This window comes from Scaptodrosophila lebanonensis, unplaced genomic scaffold, assembly GCF_003285725.1.
Source record: "Scaptodrosophila lebanonensis strain 11010-0011.00,11010-0021.00 unplaced genomic scaffold, SlebRS2 tig00000043-arrow-pilon, whole genome shotgun sequence".
Taxonomy (NCBI): Eukaryota; Metazoa; Arthropoda; class Insecta; order Diptera; family Drosophilidae; genus Scaptodrosophila; species Scaptodrosophila lebanonensis.
The window spans coordinates 11,999,857-12,018,813 of record NW_022060545.1 but is presented as its reverse complement, the minus strand read 5'-3'; the positions used below and the strand labels follow the sequence as shown (position 1 = coordinate 12,018,813).

The following is an 18,957-nucleotide window of genomic DNA, read 5'->3' as shown; positions in this document are numbered from 1 at the left end:
TGTGTATTCTTGTATACCCATACCGTGGCTGCTAAATGATTAGGGATTTCATCTGGCTACTCACCCTGTGCTGATCGTAAAACTTGTGACCGTGGCTGTTGTTGTTGTCGCTGCCCCATTCATCGCTGCCAGAGAGAAAGGAATGCGCATTTGTAAGTGTAAGTCAACCACATGTTAGCAATAAATATGAAACTCACCACACAACAAAAGAAAGTGGCTAAGAGGAAGAGAGTGCACCAGAGAGAGAGAGAGCAAGAGAGAGAGGAAGGGAGCTTGCTTCAAAATTAAAGGTAGCACAAAAAGAAGGCGCAATTATCATCTCTCTCTCTCTTATTGTCAATTAATTATGAGTTCACTTTGCATAAAGGTAACCAGATCCGGTTTGTCAAGCTGTTAACCTTATATTTATAGTAAGTATGGTAGAATCCAAAACCTAATTATTCCCATTTTGGTCTGTGTACAAATATTTATCACACATTTTCCGGAACTACTACTTTTACAGACATCCTGATTTAGTATTATTAAAAATGATTAAATTCCTTATTTTCATTAAAGTCATGTGTTTCTGTTCTCAGATGTCTTAAAAGCTTTTAGCCTAAACTTTGATATTTCAATTCTTTGTTGATTTAATTGGAAAATTACTTCTATCTATCGAATGAAGTCCTTATTATTAGCTGGATCTTTTTTTAAAAGAGCCGATGCTTAAAAACCACATATATTTGTAAATCGAATATGTGCACTTCAATATTTTCTGATAAATAATAGCGATCAGTGCATTATCTGTCATAAAGTTGTGATGTCACAAAATGCATTCTCTTAGCTTATCACTCTTCCTATCTCTGTTTTCGTTGAACTTTGTTTAGTTCGTGTGTGGTGAGTAGAGGGGGAGAGCGAGCTTTTACTCTCTCTGTGGTACTCACCGCTGCATGCGTTGTATGACCGGCAGCTGTGCGGTGCTGTCGTGAATGCGCACCTGATCCGGCGTTATCTCTTCGAGCAGAAACATATTTTTGCTGGCGAGCGGCGTCTGGTTATCGTTGTGGCCGTAGAAGAGCGGACTGAGTGGGCGGCATGCGCCACCCAAAAGCTCGTCAATGTTTTGATGCCGCGAAATGAAAAGCTTGCCACCGTTCGCAGCGGTTGAGGCGCGTCGTGCATTTGGCGAGTAGCGTTGAGAAGTGGGTGGCGATGATGGAGATGCGGGCAATGCTTGCGCCACTGTTGTTGTTGCTGTTGCCACTTGAACTTTTGACATTGGAATGTTGTCGTAGGGTGATTTGGACTGATTACGTGGCGGTGGTGTGGGTGGTGCATCCACCGCTATGGGGCTGGCGCACTGGCCGAGTGGGGGCGGACGTACGGCAAAGGTGAAATTGAAGGAGCTGCTTAGCTCGCAGGCAGCGGCATTGTTAACGGTATCGTTGCCAATTGGCACCGATTTCTTATTGGCATGTTGATTTATTTGCTGCACTTCCGCATCATGCTGGCAGCCATTTTGAAAATCAACTTGATCCCGTTCTAGAAGCTTCATCGATGAGTTGTCGTGACTCTTTTGCTGCGGTGGCTCATTCTCAGCGTCATCGTCGTTGAGCCACCAGGCACGCTCCCCTGACTCCCAGTGCTTTAGTATGCGTGGCGGCGGAGTGGGCGGCTGTGCGGGTGGTGCTGGTGTCGATGGTGCCGGTGGTGCAGGCTCCTCTTGCCACCAGGCACGCTCCCCAGACTCCACACGCTGCACATTGAACTGTTTCTTGGACGGACCGGAGAGCCACCAATGCTTGCTGCTATCGCTGCTGCTGGCACTTTTCTTGTGGCTGCTTGGCGAGCGTTCCAGTGGTGCGGGCTGCTTGCTGGGCAGCTTTATGGTCGCCTCCACATGCGGTTCATTGTTGTTCTCATCCTCCGTAGTCCACCAGCTGACGCCATTTGAGGGCTGTGGCACATTCTCCTTATTGTGGGACGTCGACTGCTGCTGGGGCTTCTCCTCTTCGTCCAGCCACCAGGCATCGTGCTCCGGCGAGATGCGACTGCGTGGCATTTGCTTTGCCTGCCAGCTCTCGTCCTGCTTCTCCGCTTCACTGCACTTACCATTTAGATCGTTTCGTTGTGCTTCATTTGTCGTTTCTTGTTCGTCGACACCCGCGCTGCTCCACCAGTCCGCTTTGCTGCTCTGCCGCTGCGACTTGGCGCCGGTCGAAGCACTGCGACTATAGTCGGCTGCTTCAGTGGCATCGGCGTCATCGGCCTCATCGTCCAGCTGGTTCAGTGTCTCTTCTGCCAGCGTGTCATCCTCGTCACCGCCAGGCTCCTGACGCAACCACCAGGCCTGCTCCCCAGAGTCTATGTGTCTGAGCTTGAAGCGCATTTCGTCTCGATTGTTGTAATCTAAGGCGGAAGCCGTATTTATTTGTAAGCTTGTGTCTTGCCACCAGCTAGGCTCCTCGTCCTCCTGCTCAGGTTCCTCGGTGGTTGTGTTGCTGCTGGTCACAGCGAAGGAGGTTGTATATTCTGAGCCTTTGCCGTTAACCGAAGTGGTTGTAGTTGTTGTGGTCGTTGTATCCCGCGGATGTTGCGTACTGGAGCTGACTTGGCTGCTGCTTCTGGGCGTACACGGTGGATCCAACTCAGTATTGCTTATATTCGCTGTCGTTAGCTGATCTGCTTGGGCACTCGTGGGCGTCGTCGTCGTCGTCGTCGTCGGGGTCGTTGTTGTACACGTATTTGTCGTGATGGTCGAAAAGTTCGTTGCGTTCGTTTTGAAATCTGTCGTTAGACTGCTAGACGGCGGCAGGGCATCCAATTCGCCAGAGCTCTCGGAGCTTTCGAGGAATATTGGCTCACTATTTGCGTCATGCTGACGTGTGGCGAAAAAATTCGATACAGACGAGAGTTTCTGCAATCGTCTTGAAGATTGTTGCTGCGACTGCGACTGCTGCTGCTTCGTCTCTTGGGCCTGTGGGCATGAGTCAGTCGCTGCTATTTGATTGTGTCTATTTTCGTGATTCGACGACAATTCTGGCGACAATTCCTGCTCATCAATAGTCACACCTGTCGGCTTGGCCTTCGCCTCTTTGCCATTGCTACTGCTGCTGGTATTGTGGGAGTTGGACGTCTTTTTCTTGGCAAGCTTCTTATTGCCGGCCTTTGTCCGTTGCTGCTCGCTCGAACTGTCCGAGCAGGAGGAGGCGGACACGGAGGCAGAGGAGCTGGCAGTGTTTGGTTCTTTAGCGGGCGCGCATGATTTATGCGACGCCTTCGGTTGTGCGCCGCTGTTCTGGCGACTTAGCGACGCCTTGGCATGGCAACGACCGTTGGCGACCTTGGCACCTTTTCTGGCCAGGGAGCCAGCCGATGTGATACTCGCCTCGGAACCGCCACTGGGTGAACGCTCCAGACGATTGGGCTGTGTCGGTGCTTCCTTATCTGGCAATTGCAGAGGATTGTCGGATTCACCGCTACTGCTAGGCGTACGGGACTTGCGCGGTCGGTCTGTGGGCCCCACATTAAGAGAACTCTTGCGGAAGTCCTTGTTAGGCCATTTGACCACACCGGCCACACCATTGCTGTTGGCGCTATTGGAACTGCTAGTCGTTTTTGTGGGCGATTCGGATTTTGAAGGTGGTGCCGGCGGCTTGTTGGTCAGATTCTCCACCGATGATTGCCGCGAGTTAAGGCGCACAACCTTGGGTGGAGATAGCTTGGACTTACTGCTGGACTTGGAGGTGCTCGAGTGCCCATTGCTTGGGCTCTTCGACGGGGTCTCCTGCTGCCTGGAGGGTTCGATGCTGGAGGACTTATTGCTGTTCGTGCCAGACTGCGGACTGGCGCTGTAGCGCAGACTGCTTATGCGGTCTCTGTGGGAGCTGTAGGAGGAGACGCTGCTGCCGGCGCTGTAACGCAAATAGCGCGTCGAATCGTCTAACCGATCAGATTGTATCTCTTTGGTCGCCATCTGACGGGGCTTCGTTGAACGTTGTATGGTCTTTTCGATGGTCTTGGCCGGATCGATGCGCCGCGTTCGTTGTACCGTCGTACTGCCTGGCGGTGTGGGAGAAGTCGCTCGCGTTACAACGGATACTGAGATGAAAGTCTCCTGCTCCCCTGACGGCTGCTCCTCCTCCGCGGAGCTATCTGTCTCACTAACGGCCGCTCCATTCACATTCAGAATGGGTGGGGCAGTTACTTCTTCGGCAGCTGCCTTTGTCTCCAACTCTTTTTCATTTGATTTCCGTGTGGCCAGCTCCCTAGCGCGACTTGCACTTCGCGCATGGAAATCACTTGTGGTTAAGTACGAAATAGATTTGTCCAGGTTTGCAGTATTCAGGCGTGTATTGCTGCCTGCTCCACTATAACGACTACCATAACCATTTCTGGATGTGCTGCTGTTCCCACTGCTTGAGCTCCCAACGGTCCCCAGCCGGTAAGACCCACTCCCTAACTTATTACGACCAGAGTCAATTACGGGACTGGGATCTCTCGACTTGCCACGCAGGCCGCTTCTCACTGGACTTGGCTCGCGGCTCTTTATGCGGTTCGTATGCTCCAGCGCCACTGGACTGGGATCTCGGGAACGGCCGTATTTGCCTAAAGTGCTGCTGCCGCCCACATAGCGTTTAATGGGACTGCTCTTGTCTCGCACATCGCTGGAACTTGTGTCCTTGGGATCGCTTTTCGCGCTGCCATAGCGACTAACATAACTGGTCACAGGGGCAGGCGGTTGTTCGCGTTTGATGCGATAGGTGCCACCCGAAAAGGATGGTCTGTAGGCGCTGGGGGTGGCCAGCGAGCTGTAACGTGAAGAGCCCGCAATATCATCCCGCGAGGAGTACTGAAAATATTTCTGCAGTTAACAAAATATGTACATTGAAATTTGATTAGATTTCCTACCGTTGAGCTGCCTGGTTTGTAGCTGCTGCCCAGGCTCGTTTTCCAGGGCGTCTGTAAGAGAAAAGATAATTGAATATTAATCGGTTTTCTATCGATTCAAATATCAAATAAGGGAACTATCTAAAAGGGGCATTGACGCAGTCTCTATTTTCATAAAAGGAAATAATACTCAATAAAAGTTCTGAGGCTTTATTTTATGAAATAGGTAAAAACATTATTTTAAAGTAGCCATCAACAGTCAATTCTCTGAGAATTTATGTTGAAGAATCATGCGATAACTGTAATCGGTAGGCAATATTTGATTGATTGTCTCACTTAAATTCGAAATTGTTGGCACTTTGCTTGCAACATACTCGTTGTACCATAAACTCGACCCACAGCCGCCCTCAGTATTTTCATGGCTCATTGAAAGATGCACTCGACAATTATTCGCAAGCGCTTGAAGCGTGCACCCATTTCATCATCATCTTTGTCGTCGTCGTCGTCGTCTTTGTCGTATCGCACATCAACACCACCCTACAAGCACTCGTGCAGCTGCCACTCAAAAGAATCGAGCCATGGCAAGACCAATACCCAACCCAGCCCCGAACAGACCAGACCAGCCCAGACCAGGCCAGCCCTACCCTACCGTACCGTACCCAGCCCTGCCCCACTCATTGCCTCCTATTTCATTTTCAATTAAATGGCGCTGTAACCACGCGCTTTTCAATTAATTTCGACGTGTAAACAGATTCATTTCGATTATTTCAACATCTGCGCCTTCTAATGCGCCGCTCAGCGCATTAGATGCGTCCGATACGTGCTAGTCTGCTCGTATCAGGGAGATAGACATATCGTAGCGCCGCTCTATATATATATGTATGTACGAATGCTTATGAACGAGTATGTGTGTATATATTTTGCCCTTTACAGTTTGTACACAGAGTTGACGTTTGCCAATGTCTGGTTGCCGCATTTTGGTTTCGTTCTCTGTGCCAGCCCAGACAGCCATTAAACATTGCAAAATCGATGTTGGCTTTTTATAGTTTTTGGCACTCGAAAAACGAAAATCTAATCGGGAATCATCTGATTATAAAAATTAGTTGCATAATAATGGACTATTTGTGTTGCCTTCTTTTTAGTCAGAGCGAGAAGAGACGACGAAGTTGTGGCTTTGATGGATTGGAAAAAAGATAATGAAAAAATTGTTTAAAAAAAAAACAAAATTACAAAGTAAGTTTTTTTTAGTTGGACATTAATTGGGTTATCTGTAGCTTTTGAATGAATAGTCAATAAATAAATTATATATACTAAAAACGTTATAGGTAGTTTACATTTTTAAAGAGGTGTAACTGCTGATGTGTCTAAAATGAATAATTTTAAGTATTTATGGATTGTTACAGTAAAATTTAAATTTCATTTTGCTCAACTAGAAGTGCGCGTTTCTCGATACATATTGAGTTCAACGGTTCTGCATGTATACTTGTAGTACATATAATTATATTGTGAGTGCTTGTAAAGTTTCTTCAAAAATACATACATTGGAAATTTATTCCACTACCGGCAGGAAGGAAGAAAGAAATGTCAACTTCATGCTTTTTGGATGCAATTCCCGAAATATTTATTTCCCTCTGATTTCCTCACCAACCAATATTTATTAAGAATATATTTTGCACCTTTTAAAAATAAAAATAAATTTTCAATTTTTTAGCACAATTCCACATGGTACTCACATATAAGTGCTTTTTTATCACAATTAAAAAAATGATTTTCAAAAATCGTGTAACTTAGATGTGCTGTCCCAGCATAGAACATAATAGTACATTATTGAAACACTAATTAATTATAGCATATAAGTGGATTCTGAGAAATATCAAAATAATGTGGACTGAGCCAATCAGTTCTTGGCGCACACAAGCTATTAGCCCTCTAATGCCGAGCCTGAATGTCCGCAACTCGTTTATAACATTACTAATTGAAGGTGGAATTTGTCATTCAAATATGTAGTTTTAAGAACAAGTGCATTCCACAGTTATTGAGGGGAATTTCTCATACCCATAGGCATGTAAATGTGAATATTACTTGGCGTGACTTTCTGTCAAATATCTTAATTAATGGATCGCTTCTAGGCAGCCCCCAAGCCAACTCAGGCTCATGATCTCGCTGGCGCCACAAGCGCCCCACAAAATGACATTTATCATACAAATAAACGTACTTATATCCATACTATATACTATATATATAGTAAGTAGATGAATACTTGTGCAGTGGCAAGATCCAAAGCTAATTGTTATTGCTGTTGTTGTTGTTTTCTGCTCAGTGAAATGGAATGCAAAACACAAATAACGCAAAAATGTGCAATGCAAGCAACCGGAGCTGGGACAGGAAGTGCGGAAAAGTGGGAGGAAAACTGTGCACTTGCTGGATAGTTGGCGGGCTGACTGGTGGGCTGGGCTGATGAGGCTGGGCTGATGAGGCTGCCATGTGTACTTTGTTCGGTGGCTGATGAGGTTGGAGTGTCTTGGCGGATTTGACGGCGTCTGGTTGAGCTCAATGTAGGGTGGACTCAATTAGGCGCTGCTGTTTAACTGTCAGGCCGTACAAATATTGCAGTTGCAGGACTGAAGCCCATTACAACACACGGCTAAGTGATTATGCATTTAGCGAGCAAGTTGAGCAACAGAGTTGAAATTTCAGTTTGTTTTTAGTTTCTTTTTTGGCAGCCAACAGCCATAAACTACTTGTAAGCCAAAACGAAACCAAACCAAACTAAACTAAACAAAACAAAACAGAATAGAACAGAACACAACATTCGCGTGCCGCATAGCAGACAAATGATTTATTTTTAAAACGTTTCACTTTTCTGGCATCATCATCGGATTCCTCAGCATCTTCATCTTCATCCTCATCGTCTTCGGCAATGTCGTCTGCTCGACGACGACGACGACGACATCGACGACAACATTGCGTTGAAAATTTATCTAAATGCGTTTCACGAATTGAGAAAGAGGAATGTGTAACTTTTGAGATTTTATGATGGCGAACAAACATTTTGCCCCAAACACGCTCGCCCCATAAAGTCATATCGAAAGCAAAGGTTAAGCTCGAAAGGCATAAATCAATTAAATATCTTTGGCAAACTGCAATCGCTCCATAAATTGTTGCAACAAGTTTCCGTTTTCCAGCTGCAAGTTCTGTGCAACTATTTTTGGTGCACATTTTCTATAAATGGAAGTGAAAGGAAAAACAAGCCCTCTTCCCTTTGGAGGGGGAGTACGATTTTATGAGCCCTAGTGCCGGCGTCTGTGTGGCAGCAAGGAAGTTGTAAATATTTACGACACACATAAAGTGGATAGTTCTTTTTGTGGAGTGCTGCCCCAAGCACCACCTAATTAATTAACAAAGTGTGAATTATGTACAATTTGTAATATTCTCTGTGTATGTACATACATACATATGTATATTTTCTGATTGATCTGAGCAGGCCATGTTGTCTGTCAGTCATTCAAATATTCAAGTATATCTGTTAAATATTTCACATCACAATCGATACACACAATTTATTTCTTCGTCGCCAGTAGCACTACAAACTAACATAAGCCCCATATTGGATCGCGCTGGGCTAGCCTCGCTGGACTACCCCCAGAATTTAAGCAATACCAGGAGCTGGAAGCAAGATGTGTAGTCGTCCGTCCTGCAAGTTTAATGAGACCTTCGCGTTGCGTGAGGAGACCACGGACAGTGATTGCAGTTATGGGGGCAGTAGCTTCAGTTTCGACAGCGAGTACGAGATGAATAGTAATAGTAATAGCAACAAAAACAACAACAACAACAACAATAATAATAACAATAATGACGACGACAACAACAATACAAATAATGACAGCTCCGTCCAGTTGTTAACTGAGAAGCCCGAGAAGCAACAACAATCTGAGCAAAAAAAATCATTTCAAGCTGACATTTCAGTGAAGAATTCTGAATCTATTCGAGCTGAGAAACCTGAGATGATTTCATCGGAGCTATTCAACGAAATGGGACAAACGGAAGAGACCAACCCACAGGGTGCGCCCACCAACGAGTTACCAAACTTTCGCGAATACCGCCTCTTTCCATCGCTCTACAACGAGCCAGGCTGCCTGCCCACCTTCAACGAAGTCTTTGGCGAGCACATTCGGTTCGGTCCTTCGAATGAGGAGCAGCCGACCTTTGCCTCCAACAACCTGCTGTCCGATGGCTACGGACTCACAGGACTTCTCTCAAACATACGCACAGCATTCCGTAGCGACAACTCCGCCTCCCAGCTGGTGCTGGGTGAGGAGCTCACCACCTATGGCCTAGACTTGGCCGCCCAGGGCGACATCTATGTACACTTCAATGGACCCTTTACGCAGCAGCCACCCGATCGGAACTCGAATAGTTGCGCTCTCGAGCTGGGGATGCGTGCCATGCGCGATGCCATAGAGAAGAACCCCCCCAAGTCACCTACCTGGGATCCCTTTGTGCCCGAAACACGCAACCTGGGCATCATTGGGCAGGAAGACTACCAGAGTGGTAAGAAAATATGGCTACCCAAGCAATAGACGATCCTACTCCAATCGCTGTTGCTGTCACGTTTCATGCTGGGGACGTCTATTGTTTTTTAAACTCAGGAGGCTGTTTAGCCGGACGGCCGAAAACGTACAAATTTAAGTGTAGTATTCAAAACAAAACCCGGAGGATAGAGCTGTCGTGTGTGTGTGTGTGTGTGTGTGTGTGTGTGTGTGTGTGTGTGTGAACAAAGTCTCCAATATGTAAAATGTGCGTGCATTGTCTAAGAAAATACTAAAATACTGCGATATATATACCAAACGACAATATGTTGAAGCGCAAAGTTTTACATTCATTTGGAGGGCACCTTTGGGTTAAAGCCAAAGGTAATTAAATCAAGTTTAGATTCTTCGGAAAGCAAAATTCCGCACTTTTTGATGAGCACCATCTATAATTGAAAGCTTGAGAATAGCTTGCTATTGAATTGCATGATAAGCCATAAAAGTCCATCTGGGGTTAAAGACGAAAGATGAGGGATACACACTGGTAGGAAAGCTTTCTGATAAATAAAAACAGAGTACACTCCCGAGCAGTAACGGTCGAGCAGTTCTTGATAATAGACAGACGATGAGACACTAAGGCCAACCAGCTGAGTTATGGAAATGCGAGAATACAAGTAGATGAAGGGTAAACGCTATTAAGATATCACAAATAGTTTCCAGAGAAGCTTTAAGATATATCCTAACATAGCATTCCGAAAGCAATTGCTCAGTTATTGATGATGAAGCGAAAAGTAAGGGCTCCATACGAATGCAGTAGTTGATGACAAATGCAGAAATGCGATTGCAGTCGAAATTCATCTCATCGTGATGGACCGAAAATAATGCAGATTTTTTAGAAAAGCAGGTCTTTGTTACAGCGCGCAGGTAGTATTGGAAATCTACATATTTCCAATCCCTAATTGGCAAATTCTACTTAGCAGGCATTTTTTTTTTTTGGAATTCAATTTTACAGTTCATTTAAAAATGTTTAACATTTTATCAATTATGTTGTATACTGAAATAGCTACCTAATTATACTCAATGAGTTTGTAGCATTGTTTGGAAATCAATTGCAATTAAACCTATTTGTTGTATCCGCACCAGGCACGCATCATTCAAAATGTAGATATAAAGTCATCAGTTGAATGAAATAAAATTACATAGTCTAGAAACAATTATTTGAAGAACAACAACGGCACCAACAACTGATCCACAAGGTTTTAGTTTGTTGAGCATGGAATTGGGCCATTAACAGACACCTACACCTTCAACTGAAATGCGAAAAGGCGAGCAAAGGCATTTGTAGATACATTGTTGTTGCTACTATTACTGTCGTTGTTGTTTTTGTTGTTGTAGTCGGTGGTGGGGTGAGGTGCACGACGCTTTGAAATCGGCACAAAAACCGAAACAATAACAATTGAATGGCATGAAAATTCAATAAACAAATTGAAAATAGCACGAAAAATAAAGAGGAACGAACAAAACGAAAGAAAACAGAGATGCGAGCGTTTAGAAAATTGCAAACAACAAACAGTTTTCGAAACATTATACGAGTAAGCAGGCTAGTACGCTGAGAACAAATTGGCTGGAAAATTTGTTAATGTTTTAGTCACAAAATTGTAAACTGATGGGGCTCCTTAAATATTGATGGTACCTATTCGGTGCTTTGTCCATTGAAATCCCTTTCTGGGCAGAATATCTTCCCACTAATTTTTTCTAATAATTAGTTTATTTCATTTCAGGTTCAAATCAAAAACAACACCTTCAATTATTTACTAAATTGTGTCGCAAAAATAAGGACCTTCTTCTTCTTCTTCATGAATATTTGTGAAGAATTTCAAAGCTATTTTTTGCAAAAATCGTCTTTATATCTGGTATAAAAGAGTCCTAATTTTGTTAAGTTTAGAATCCAAACAAACTCTGCATCTCTTAAAAGAACTGCAGCAGAATAAATATTGAAGGAAAGACAGATCAGAATTATCTTTTATATACAAGTATACTTTGTATTACTTTCTCTCTGTGTAGCGTTGACTGCGTCTGCGTTAATAGATTCAGATCCGGCTACAGATCCCCAATACTTAGCATGAACTTTACTTACATAACTGCGATACGAAGACATGTTGATTCGGTTTGTTTTTTTTTTTTGTTATTTGTTTTTGGCACGCGCTTTTATATACAATTGCTGGCAATTGTTTAATGCCTTTTCATTTACTTGCACTGTTCTCTGTTTGTATATTTGGTATTTTTTCAATTCAATTCTTTATTTTGACGAAATGCGAATTGAAAATGGCAGCATTTAAACAGATTTATTGCCCTGAGGCTGTCGTAGTTGAAGCGTTTAAATGTATGTTGGACTTTAGTTTCGGCCAACAATTTCTTGCTCTATATTTAACGGCAAGGCAAAAAATGTTTATTCTTTTAAATGATTTAGCTCGTAACTCAATACTGGGCGCTGGCACGCCTCGTTGCACAAACACACACACACACACAAACACTTTACGTACTGACGACAATTAGACAAATCTTTGGGGCACAAACTTTGTTGATTGTGTTTCGTGCAGTTCTCCGGCTGGCTGGCTGGCTGGCTGGCTGGCTTCTCAATTGCAATAAATGCAAAATAAATTAGAGACATTTACTGCTCACACACACATGTGGATACATATGTGTATATGTGTAGTCGCTCTTGCAGGAATGCCAAATGTATCTGACAGATGCAACTTTACGGCACACGCGTCGCATTTACGAATTACAAGTACGAATGATTCCTCCCAGATACAAATACATATACGAGTATACTTAGTCTGCGAGTGGTACGAGGTGTATTTTTTTGCGCCAGCTCCGATTTGTGCCACTTTACATAATCCGCCGGCACGCACCGAGCACCGAGCTCCGAGCACCGACTATAGACGACTCGACGAGGATGCACCGGCAAAAGCGTCAACACGCACACGCACTCACACACACACACACACACATGCACACACGCACGATCACGTCACGACGTTTTATTTATGCGCTGATATTTTGTGCTGCCGCCTTTTCATTTGATCAGCATTACTTTTTTCCTGCTTTGTGTATATTTTGTCGCTCGCTTTTTTGTTTTTCTACCACAGCATTTTTCTGTTATTTTTAAATTTAGCAAAAGTTGCTGTTGTTGCTGTTGTTGTTGCTGCTGTTGCCTGCACACACATTTGTCGCATGCCTCTACGGTTGTTCGTTGCCTCGCGCGATTTTCCGGCCACTGGCACGCTTTGTGCGACTCGGCGCGTTGTCAAAAGAAAACTGCCCGGCACGCCGTGAAAATCCGCCTGCAGCAGCGGTGTTGAGCGGTGCTGAGCGCTGCCGAGACTCTGCCTGCCTTTTCCCACGTCTCGATTGAGACTTTTCGTGTGCGCCACCGAAAATGTTTTTCGGTATTGTATGAAAGAACATGCCTGCGTGAAAATTGAACATTTTCCTCCGATTTTTTCTCTATTTTGGGTGCTTCATCTCTTTCCCTCTCTCTCCTCTCTCTCGCTCTCCTAGTCCACGAGTATTTTGCTCTCTCGCGCCATGATCGGCAGTGCGTTCGTAAATTGCAACCAAGCATTTATAAAATTGTTGTGCGTGTATGGGAATCTATATCTACCACTACACACACACACATACGTGTGTTCTTTTCGGCAAATATCGGCCACACGCACCATATGCAAAACCAACAAGAGCTAATTTTCTAATTAAAATTCATATTTTATTTCAAAAATAGAAAACATGTGCAAAATTATGATGTCCGTTCGGAGGGAAAAGCAATTGAAGGAAATTGTGTTTAAAGAGTTGTTTCTATATTTGCTTGCAAATGTTTTAATTAAACAAATGCCGCAATAAATTATGTTTATTTTAAACGTAATTGTTGCCTAATAAATATTTGTAAATTTGTAGACAGAGTAGAATTTAAATATTTAACATATTATACTTATAGACACACGTTAAGGACACATTTTTCAAAGTACAAATCGACAAAAGGGCCTTTGAAGTGCAATTTCAAACTGAAATTAATATTAATTTGTTCTTAAACTTTCCGAAAATACATAGCAAATGAATAAAAAATATTTCAATTGTCAATATTTTTGAAAACATATTTTAAATATGCACTAAAAAATGCTCGGAATTATCTGAATCTGGCTGGGAAGTTTTACATACACATAGTTTGTGATAGAGTTGAATTATTCTATACTCTGCATTAAGATTAATTGATTTATTTATTAACGTTTGCAGTTAAAACTGACTTTATACAAGGAGGAGTATAAAATATAATAAAATATAAATACAAATATGTAAACGGTTGGCTTCGTTCAAATATGTCTCTGATAAAGTATTACAGGAGCTAAACAAACCAACCTTAAATGACAACTGAACATTCTTTAAGGCCATCTCCATAGAAACTTTTCAGAAGTATTGAATCCAACAATATCAATATCATGCATCGGAGGGAATGCTCTAAAGAATTGCTTAAAAAACCATGGAGACGAACGTAATGAAAAGAACTCGTACTTTCCTTATCTACAGGAGGCCTGAAAAAACTCTGGATACAATTGAACCACGATCATTCCCAGGTTGTTCCCTCGAGTCTATTGGAATCTCACTACCAATACTTAGCCGTGATTGGGCCCGTAACTCCCTGATGATTCGGCAGATTCACTGCTTCTTTAATGACTTCGGACACTTCATGAAAGATACTGCAGATGTAAGCCAAGCAGTTACTTTCCCTTATTCCTTGATTCCTTAAGATCTTGAAATGTTAGATCTTTTGAAACTTGAGTTAAAGGGTGACTTTAAGTAAATTTTCAAATAGGTTTTTTGTGTAGTCAGTGTGTGCGCCCTTTTCCTCAATTTGTGTTCAATTTCAACAAAAAGTATCAAAGAACTCAACAAATACAGAGACACATCAAAATCTAATAATTCCTTCAAACAAATTGAATGCGAAACTTTATTGGTAATAATAAATTTTAATAAAAACTGAATAATCAGTTTTTAGGGGCAACCGTCAAATGTATGTATATTTTCTGTGAACAACACACATTTTTTATACAATTTAACATGAGGTGTTTGTGTTATTTTCCATTCACCAGAGCAGTTTTTATTATTCGTTTCCCACCATTTGTACTTCCTTGCATTCTTCGGTTCCCTGCGACTTCACAGATGTCAGCACACGCCTGTTCATTAATTAATCACAGAATTTCTGCACACATACGTGTACGAGTAGTACAGTATAGAGCGAAGACGACATACTTCGCTGTACTCTCATCTGCACATACTGGTACTCGATTTCATTTCGCGATGACTGCTTAAAAATAAACAGTCAGCTATATCTGTATCTGTATTTGTATCTTTGTGTGTGCCACTTTTGTGGCCGGCGCACCGGAAGCGCAATTCAAGAATTCAACAATAATGAAAATGAAGAAAATGACGTCTTTGAAACAAAGAGGCGTGCAGAAAGCAGAAAGCAAAAAGCCGGCACTGTCTGTCATTTAAGTGAACATTTAACTAAATATGCGCAAAATGCCAGAAACCATTTTATATTTCAATTGATGTGTCCGCCGAAAAGAAATGCTCTTTCTCATTATTATTACCATGACACCAAAGTGCTAAAGCCCACTAGAAAAGTCGCCTGCCAGCCTGCCAGCCAGCCAGCCTTGCTGCCCGCCCATAAATCAAAGCAAGCGACAAAGACGCTAAATGGCCGGAAAATCCAATGGGGTATCAATGGCTAATAGCTGGCACAAGGCGAAGTGGCTCGACACTTTGACGAAAGACATGCAGCGGGTGGGTGTCGAATGCATGAGTGCAGGGCACCACTGCCACCACCAACAACAACAACAACAACAAAGGAAAGGGAATAGGAAAGAAGAAATTAACCTAATCTGACCGACAGATACAAATAGCTTTCAACGCCGCATTAAAAAATAAAGGCACAACAACAGGCGTGCATTTTGCATGCTTTCTTTAAATATTTTTAGTATTCTAGACGCCGACGCAGCAGAGGAAACACCGCGAGGCAAACAAATCGATTTCGTTGGCAATACAAGTTGCAGTTAGCTGCCACTGCTGTGTTGCCTCAAAACGAAAAATAAATTTGAGCAGGCCATAAAAAACGTGCACCGACTCACACTTACAGTTGCACACCCACTCGCAGAAGTCCATGCCCATGCCCATGCCCATACCCATGCTCACACCCACATCCACACCCACTCCCACAGCCTCACTCCACACACACCACATACAGCTATAAAAGTCAGCGAGGAAATCCCGAGGGCAGCGCTCGGTGCATCATCCGAAGCGGTTAATCATACGCACTGTGGTACAGAAACGCAAATAGCAGCCGACCCACACTGTACTATGGAGTTCAACAACACAAGGGGCATATAAAAACTCGCAATGAACAGACAGGCAAATAATTTGCACACAAATTCGATGTAATGGAAACTAGTAAGCATTCCATAGTCAAGTGTTATTTTCTTCAACAACAGATAAACTTTCCAGGGGCTGATTGTAAGCTAAGACAAGTTCGTGTGACCTTATCTTAACAATTTAGAAAATTGCATTTCAAGTGATAAAAAGCAACACAATCGAACTGAATATTCCTATAAGAGAATTTCTATTTAACAACACTTGACTGTGAATTGCGAATATGCGGGTATTATTGGGTATTTTTCTGTGCCATTCGTGTATGTTACATATGTTTAATATTCTGAAATGCTAAATTTATTACTTAAAATTTCTAATTGTGCGTTTCATGGTGTCCTAGTGTTTGCCTATTTTTCTCGACACATTTGTAATATTTCATTTTTATAATCCACCCACGAAAATTTCTTCAGAAATTGTACTCATATTTTGCTTAAACTGTACCCACTGTGCGGCGTGCCTTTTAGGCCTTTCAATCATTTGTACGATTTGAATTTTTAATTTATGTCTTCAACATCTCGAGGGGTGGAAAAGCGACAGATTATGCAATGAAGAGATGCAAACGCTAGTTAATAAAATTAATAGCTACTGCCGCCGCAGCCTGGTAAAGGGGCGTGCCCAAAGCATACACATAGTTTAATAAAGTCGACCAAATTATTATTGTATCGTGCATTTGCATCGATGCAGACAGATAAGACGAATATGCAGACAATTCTGGTGAGCAAAAGACACACGCTCCGGCCAAGAGACACGCACATGTTGTGCCGCTGTTTTTTTTTTTTTTATTTAAATTCAATTTTCATTTTCATTCTCGATTTCATGGTATTTTTCACACATCTGAAAGCAAATGTTTTGAGTTGGAAAATCTCTGGCTTTCTAGCGCATAAAACTTTTGCTTGCAGTTCCGGATTTATGAGTCAGCCCTACAGCATTATGTTTAAGATTTTGTTTTGTAGTTTTTTGTGTGTCACTGCTAAAAATACATAATTAAGAACAACTGCTATAACCATGAAAAGAAGGTGTTCTTCACGTTCAAGATTCGATCTCGCTGCTGGTTTGGTATAATCTCCCATGGTATTCCCAGTTGGCTCAAATAGATTCTCTTAACTCTTCTGCACATAACAAGCAGGACTCTCAGGAGATGGAGCGATGCAGGTGATTGGGAATGGGAATCAGTTAAGGAAGGTTTCACACACATATTCTTATACGAACATAGGGCTATCATGAATAGAGTAAGAACTGACATATGGGTAATACGAATATGCAGAAATCATTAGCAAATAATTGTATTAGAACCAAGGATTTTGTTAAATCAAATTAGAATAAGATTGGTAATTAAAGCGAGTGTTTTTGTTCCCAGCATTCGCAGCACTTTTATATTTTTTTTATGTATTTTATATTCACATTTAGATACTTATTCTTGTTTTTGTTCTTTTTTAAATGATTTAAATGGATTTGAAAAACGGCAGTTAAAGCGTATAGCCTTCTCTCGCGGTATTTGAGTTTCCTGATTTGTTATGCATTTGTTTATGGCCGCGTCGCTTTTCCATTCATGTCATTGTTGCAACACATGTTCTTTTTATTTGTATTTTTTGCTTTCAGGCTCACTACATAGCTAGTATTTAGTTGAAATATTTTTCGCCGCTCGCATCTGCGTTCTTAACCAGCCTCACTAACGAAATTGTGCCTACGATGTTGCAATATTTTGGATTTGTTTGGTTTAAAAAATGTTGGTTGTTGGCTTCTCGTTGATTTGTTGACTGTTTCAAGGTTAGTTGCTGAAGAAGCTGTTTGAAGTGCGACCGCAGCAGCGTTTTGTTTTAGTGCGTCTCAAGTATTTTATTTGATATTGCGTATACGCACTGTGCGCGTGCTAAAATGCGGCACAGCACCACTTGGCACAGTTGTGGCAATATTTACATGGAATTAGCGTCGAATTTGTATACACTTGTGGAAAATGCTCAGCTATTTAGCATGCTGAAAGGTCTTTTGAAATAATAAGGAATTGAAGACGATTGCCCAATCAAGAGCTGAAGTACAAATATATGAAGAAGCGAAAGCAAAAAGCTGCAAAAAGCACTTGATTTGAATATTCTCTAGATTCAAAAAACTTTTGCAAGCGTTGCCACTCGAAATGCAGATGGCACCGAAAGTTGCGACGAAAACAAAACGACGAGAAACCCAAGCACAAGAAATTTCGAGTAAACACACACAAATAATAATTCGCAATTCGCGAGGAAAAGTGTAAAAATAAACTTGCGATATTGAATCGGGCGCAGAAAACAAGCGCGAAAAGTGCAAGTGTCGAAAGGAACGAGGGAACAACCACAAAAGTGTGTGTGCGTGTCGGGAATGAAATAAATTCTGAAATATTAATCAACATCAGATTAATTTACACAATCATTCAGGAAATAGGCCACACAACGCCCTCAACATGGCCCTCCTGCTGGTCCATCTGCGTCGCCTCATTCTGCTGCTGAGCGTCGTCTACCTGGCCGGTGCAGTCTTTCGCCGCCTCCTAACAGAACGACACCACGCCCACATGCTGCAGCTGGGCGGGGGTCCCTACAACAACAACTGGACCTCCAAGCCCCTGCACTTTCAGTGGTGGGCCTACATCTACACCTGCTATGCCTATGTGGTGCTGGTAAACTACGTGAACTTGCGACAGCTGACGAACCTAATCGAGTTCTTGCTAAGTTGATATCTGATATCTGAAATGGCTGGTGTTGTTAATTAGGCTAATTAGGGTTCCAAAATGCAATTAAATAAACACATTATTTCAATTGGATGAGAATTGCTGAGCACTATCGGTCGTTAATGAATTCGAAACGCCATCTATGTGTGAGTTTAGCGTTTCATGATCTCTTGGTTGCTGCCTTCGCTGAACGTAGTCGCCGGGTTGTGTATTGAATGGAACTTTTATGGCTCACATTCAAGCTCTATACAGGGTGTCTATTTAGTAATTTATTTGTATGTTATACTTATTACAGACTATAGTTTCAAAGATGCAAGTTTTCAAATCAGTTGCAAAGTATTTTGTATTGCTTTTAAATGATTATGGATATTTAATGATATTTTC

General features: G+C 42.5%; 3 protein-coding genes across 6 annotated transcripts; 2 read left to right on the top strand and 1 right to left on the bottom strand.

Annotated features, from left to right (window-relative positions):
• Positions 1–916: 916 nt before the first annotated feature.
• Positions 917–11,909, bottom strand: LOC115622487 (platelet binding protein GspB-like). Its single transcript, XM_030516433.1, has 5 exons — positions 11,533–11,909; positions 4,888–4,938; positions 2,716–4,828; positions 1,667–2,658; positions 917–1,621 (listed from the first exon to the last, which is right to left on the bottom strand). The coding sequence occupies exons 1-5, from the start codon at positions 11,551–11,553 to the stop codon at positions 917–919; spliced, it is 3,882 nt and encodes a 1,293-aa protein (XP_030372293.1). The 5' UTR covers positions 11,554–11,909.
• LOC115623133 (myb-like protein H) lies at positions 8,400–9,714 on the top strand. The gene has a single exon (XM_030517343.1). It carries the CDS (start codon positions 8,544–8,546, stop codon positions 9,444–9,446), a length of 903 nt encoding a protein of 300 aa, XP_030373203.1. The 5' UTR covers positions 8,400–8,543; the 3' UTR covers positions 9,447–9,714.
• A 6,156-nt stretch (positions 11,910–18,065) lies between the features above and the next one.
• LOC115623121 lies at positions 18,066–18,672 on the top strand. Of its 4 annotated transcripts, none has more exons than XM_030517330.1 (2): positions 18,066–18,214; positions 18,291–18,672. In XM_030517330.1, exon 2 carries the CDS (start codon positions 18,310–18,312, stop codon positions 18,577–18,579), a length of 270 nt encoding a protein of 89 aa, XP_030373190.1. In that variant the 5' UTR covers positions 18,066–18,214; positions 18,291–18,309; the 3' UTR covers positions 18,580–18,672. The 4 variants fall into 4 exon arrangements, with proteins under 4 accessions (XP_030373190.1, XP_030373189.1, XP_030373188.1 ...); XM_030517329.1 differs by having other exon boundaries at positions 18,067–18,208; positions 18,284–18,672; XM_030517328.1 differs by having other exon boundaries at positions 18,067–18,214; positions 18,284–18,672.
• The last annotated feature ends 285 nt before the right edge of the window (positions 18,673–18,957 follow it).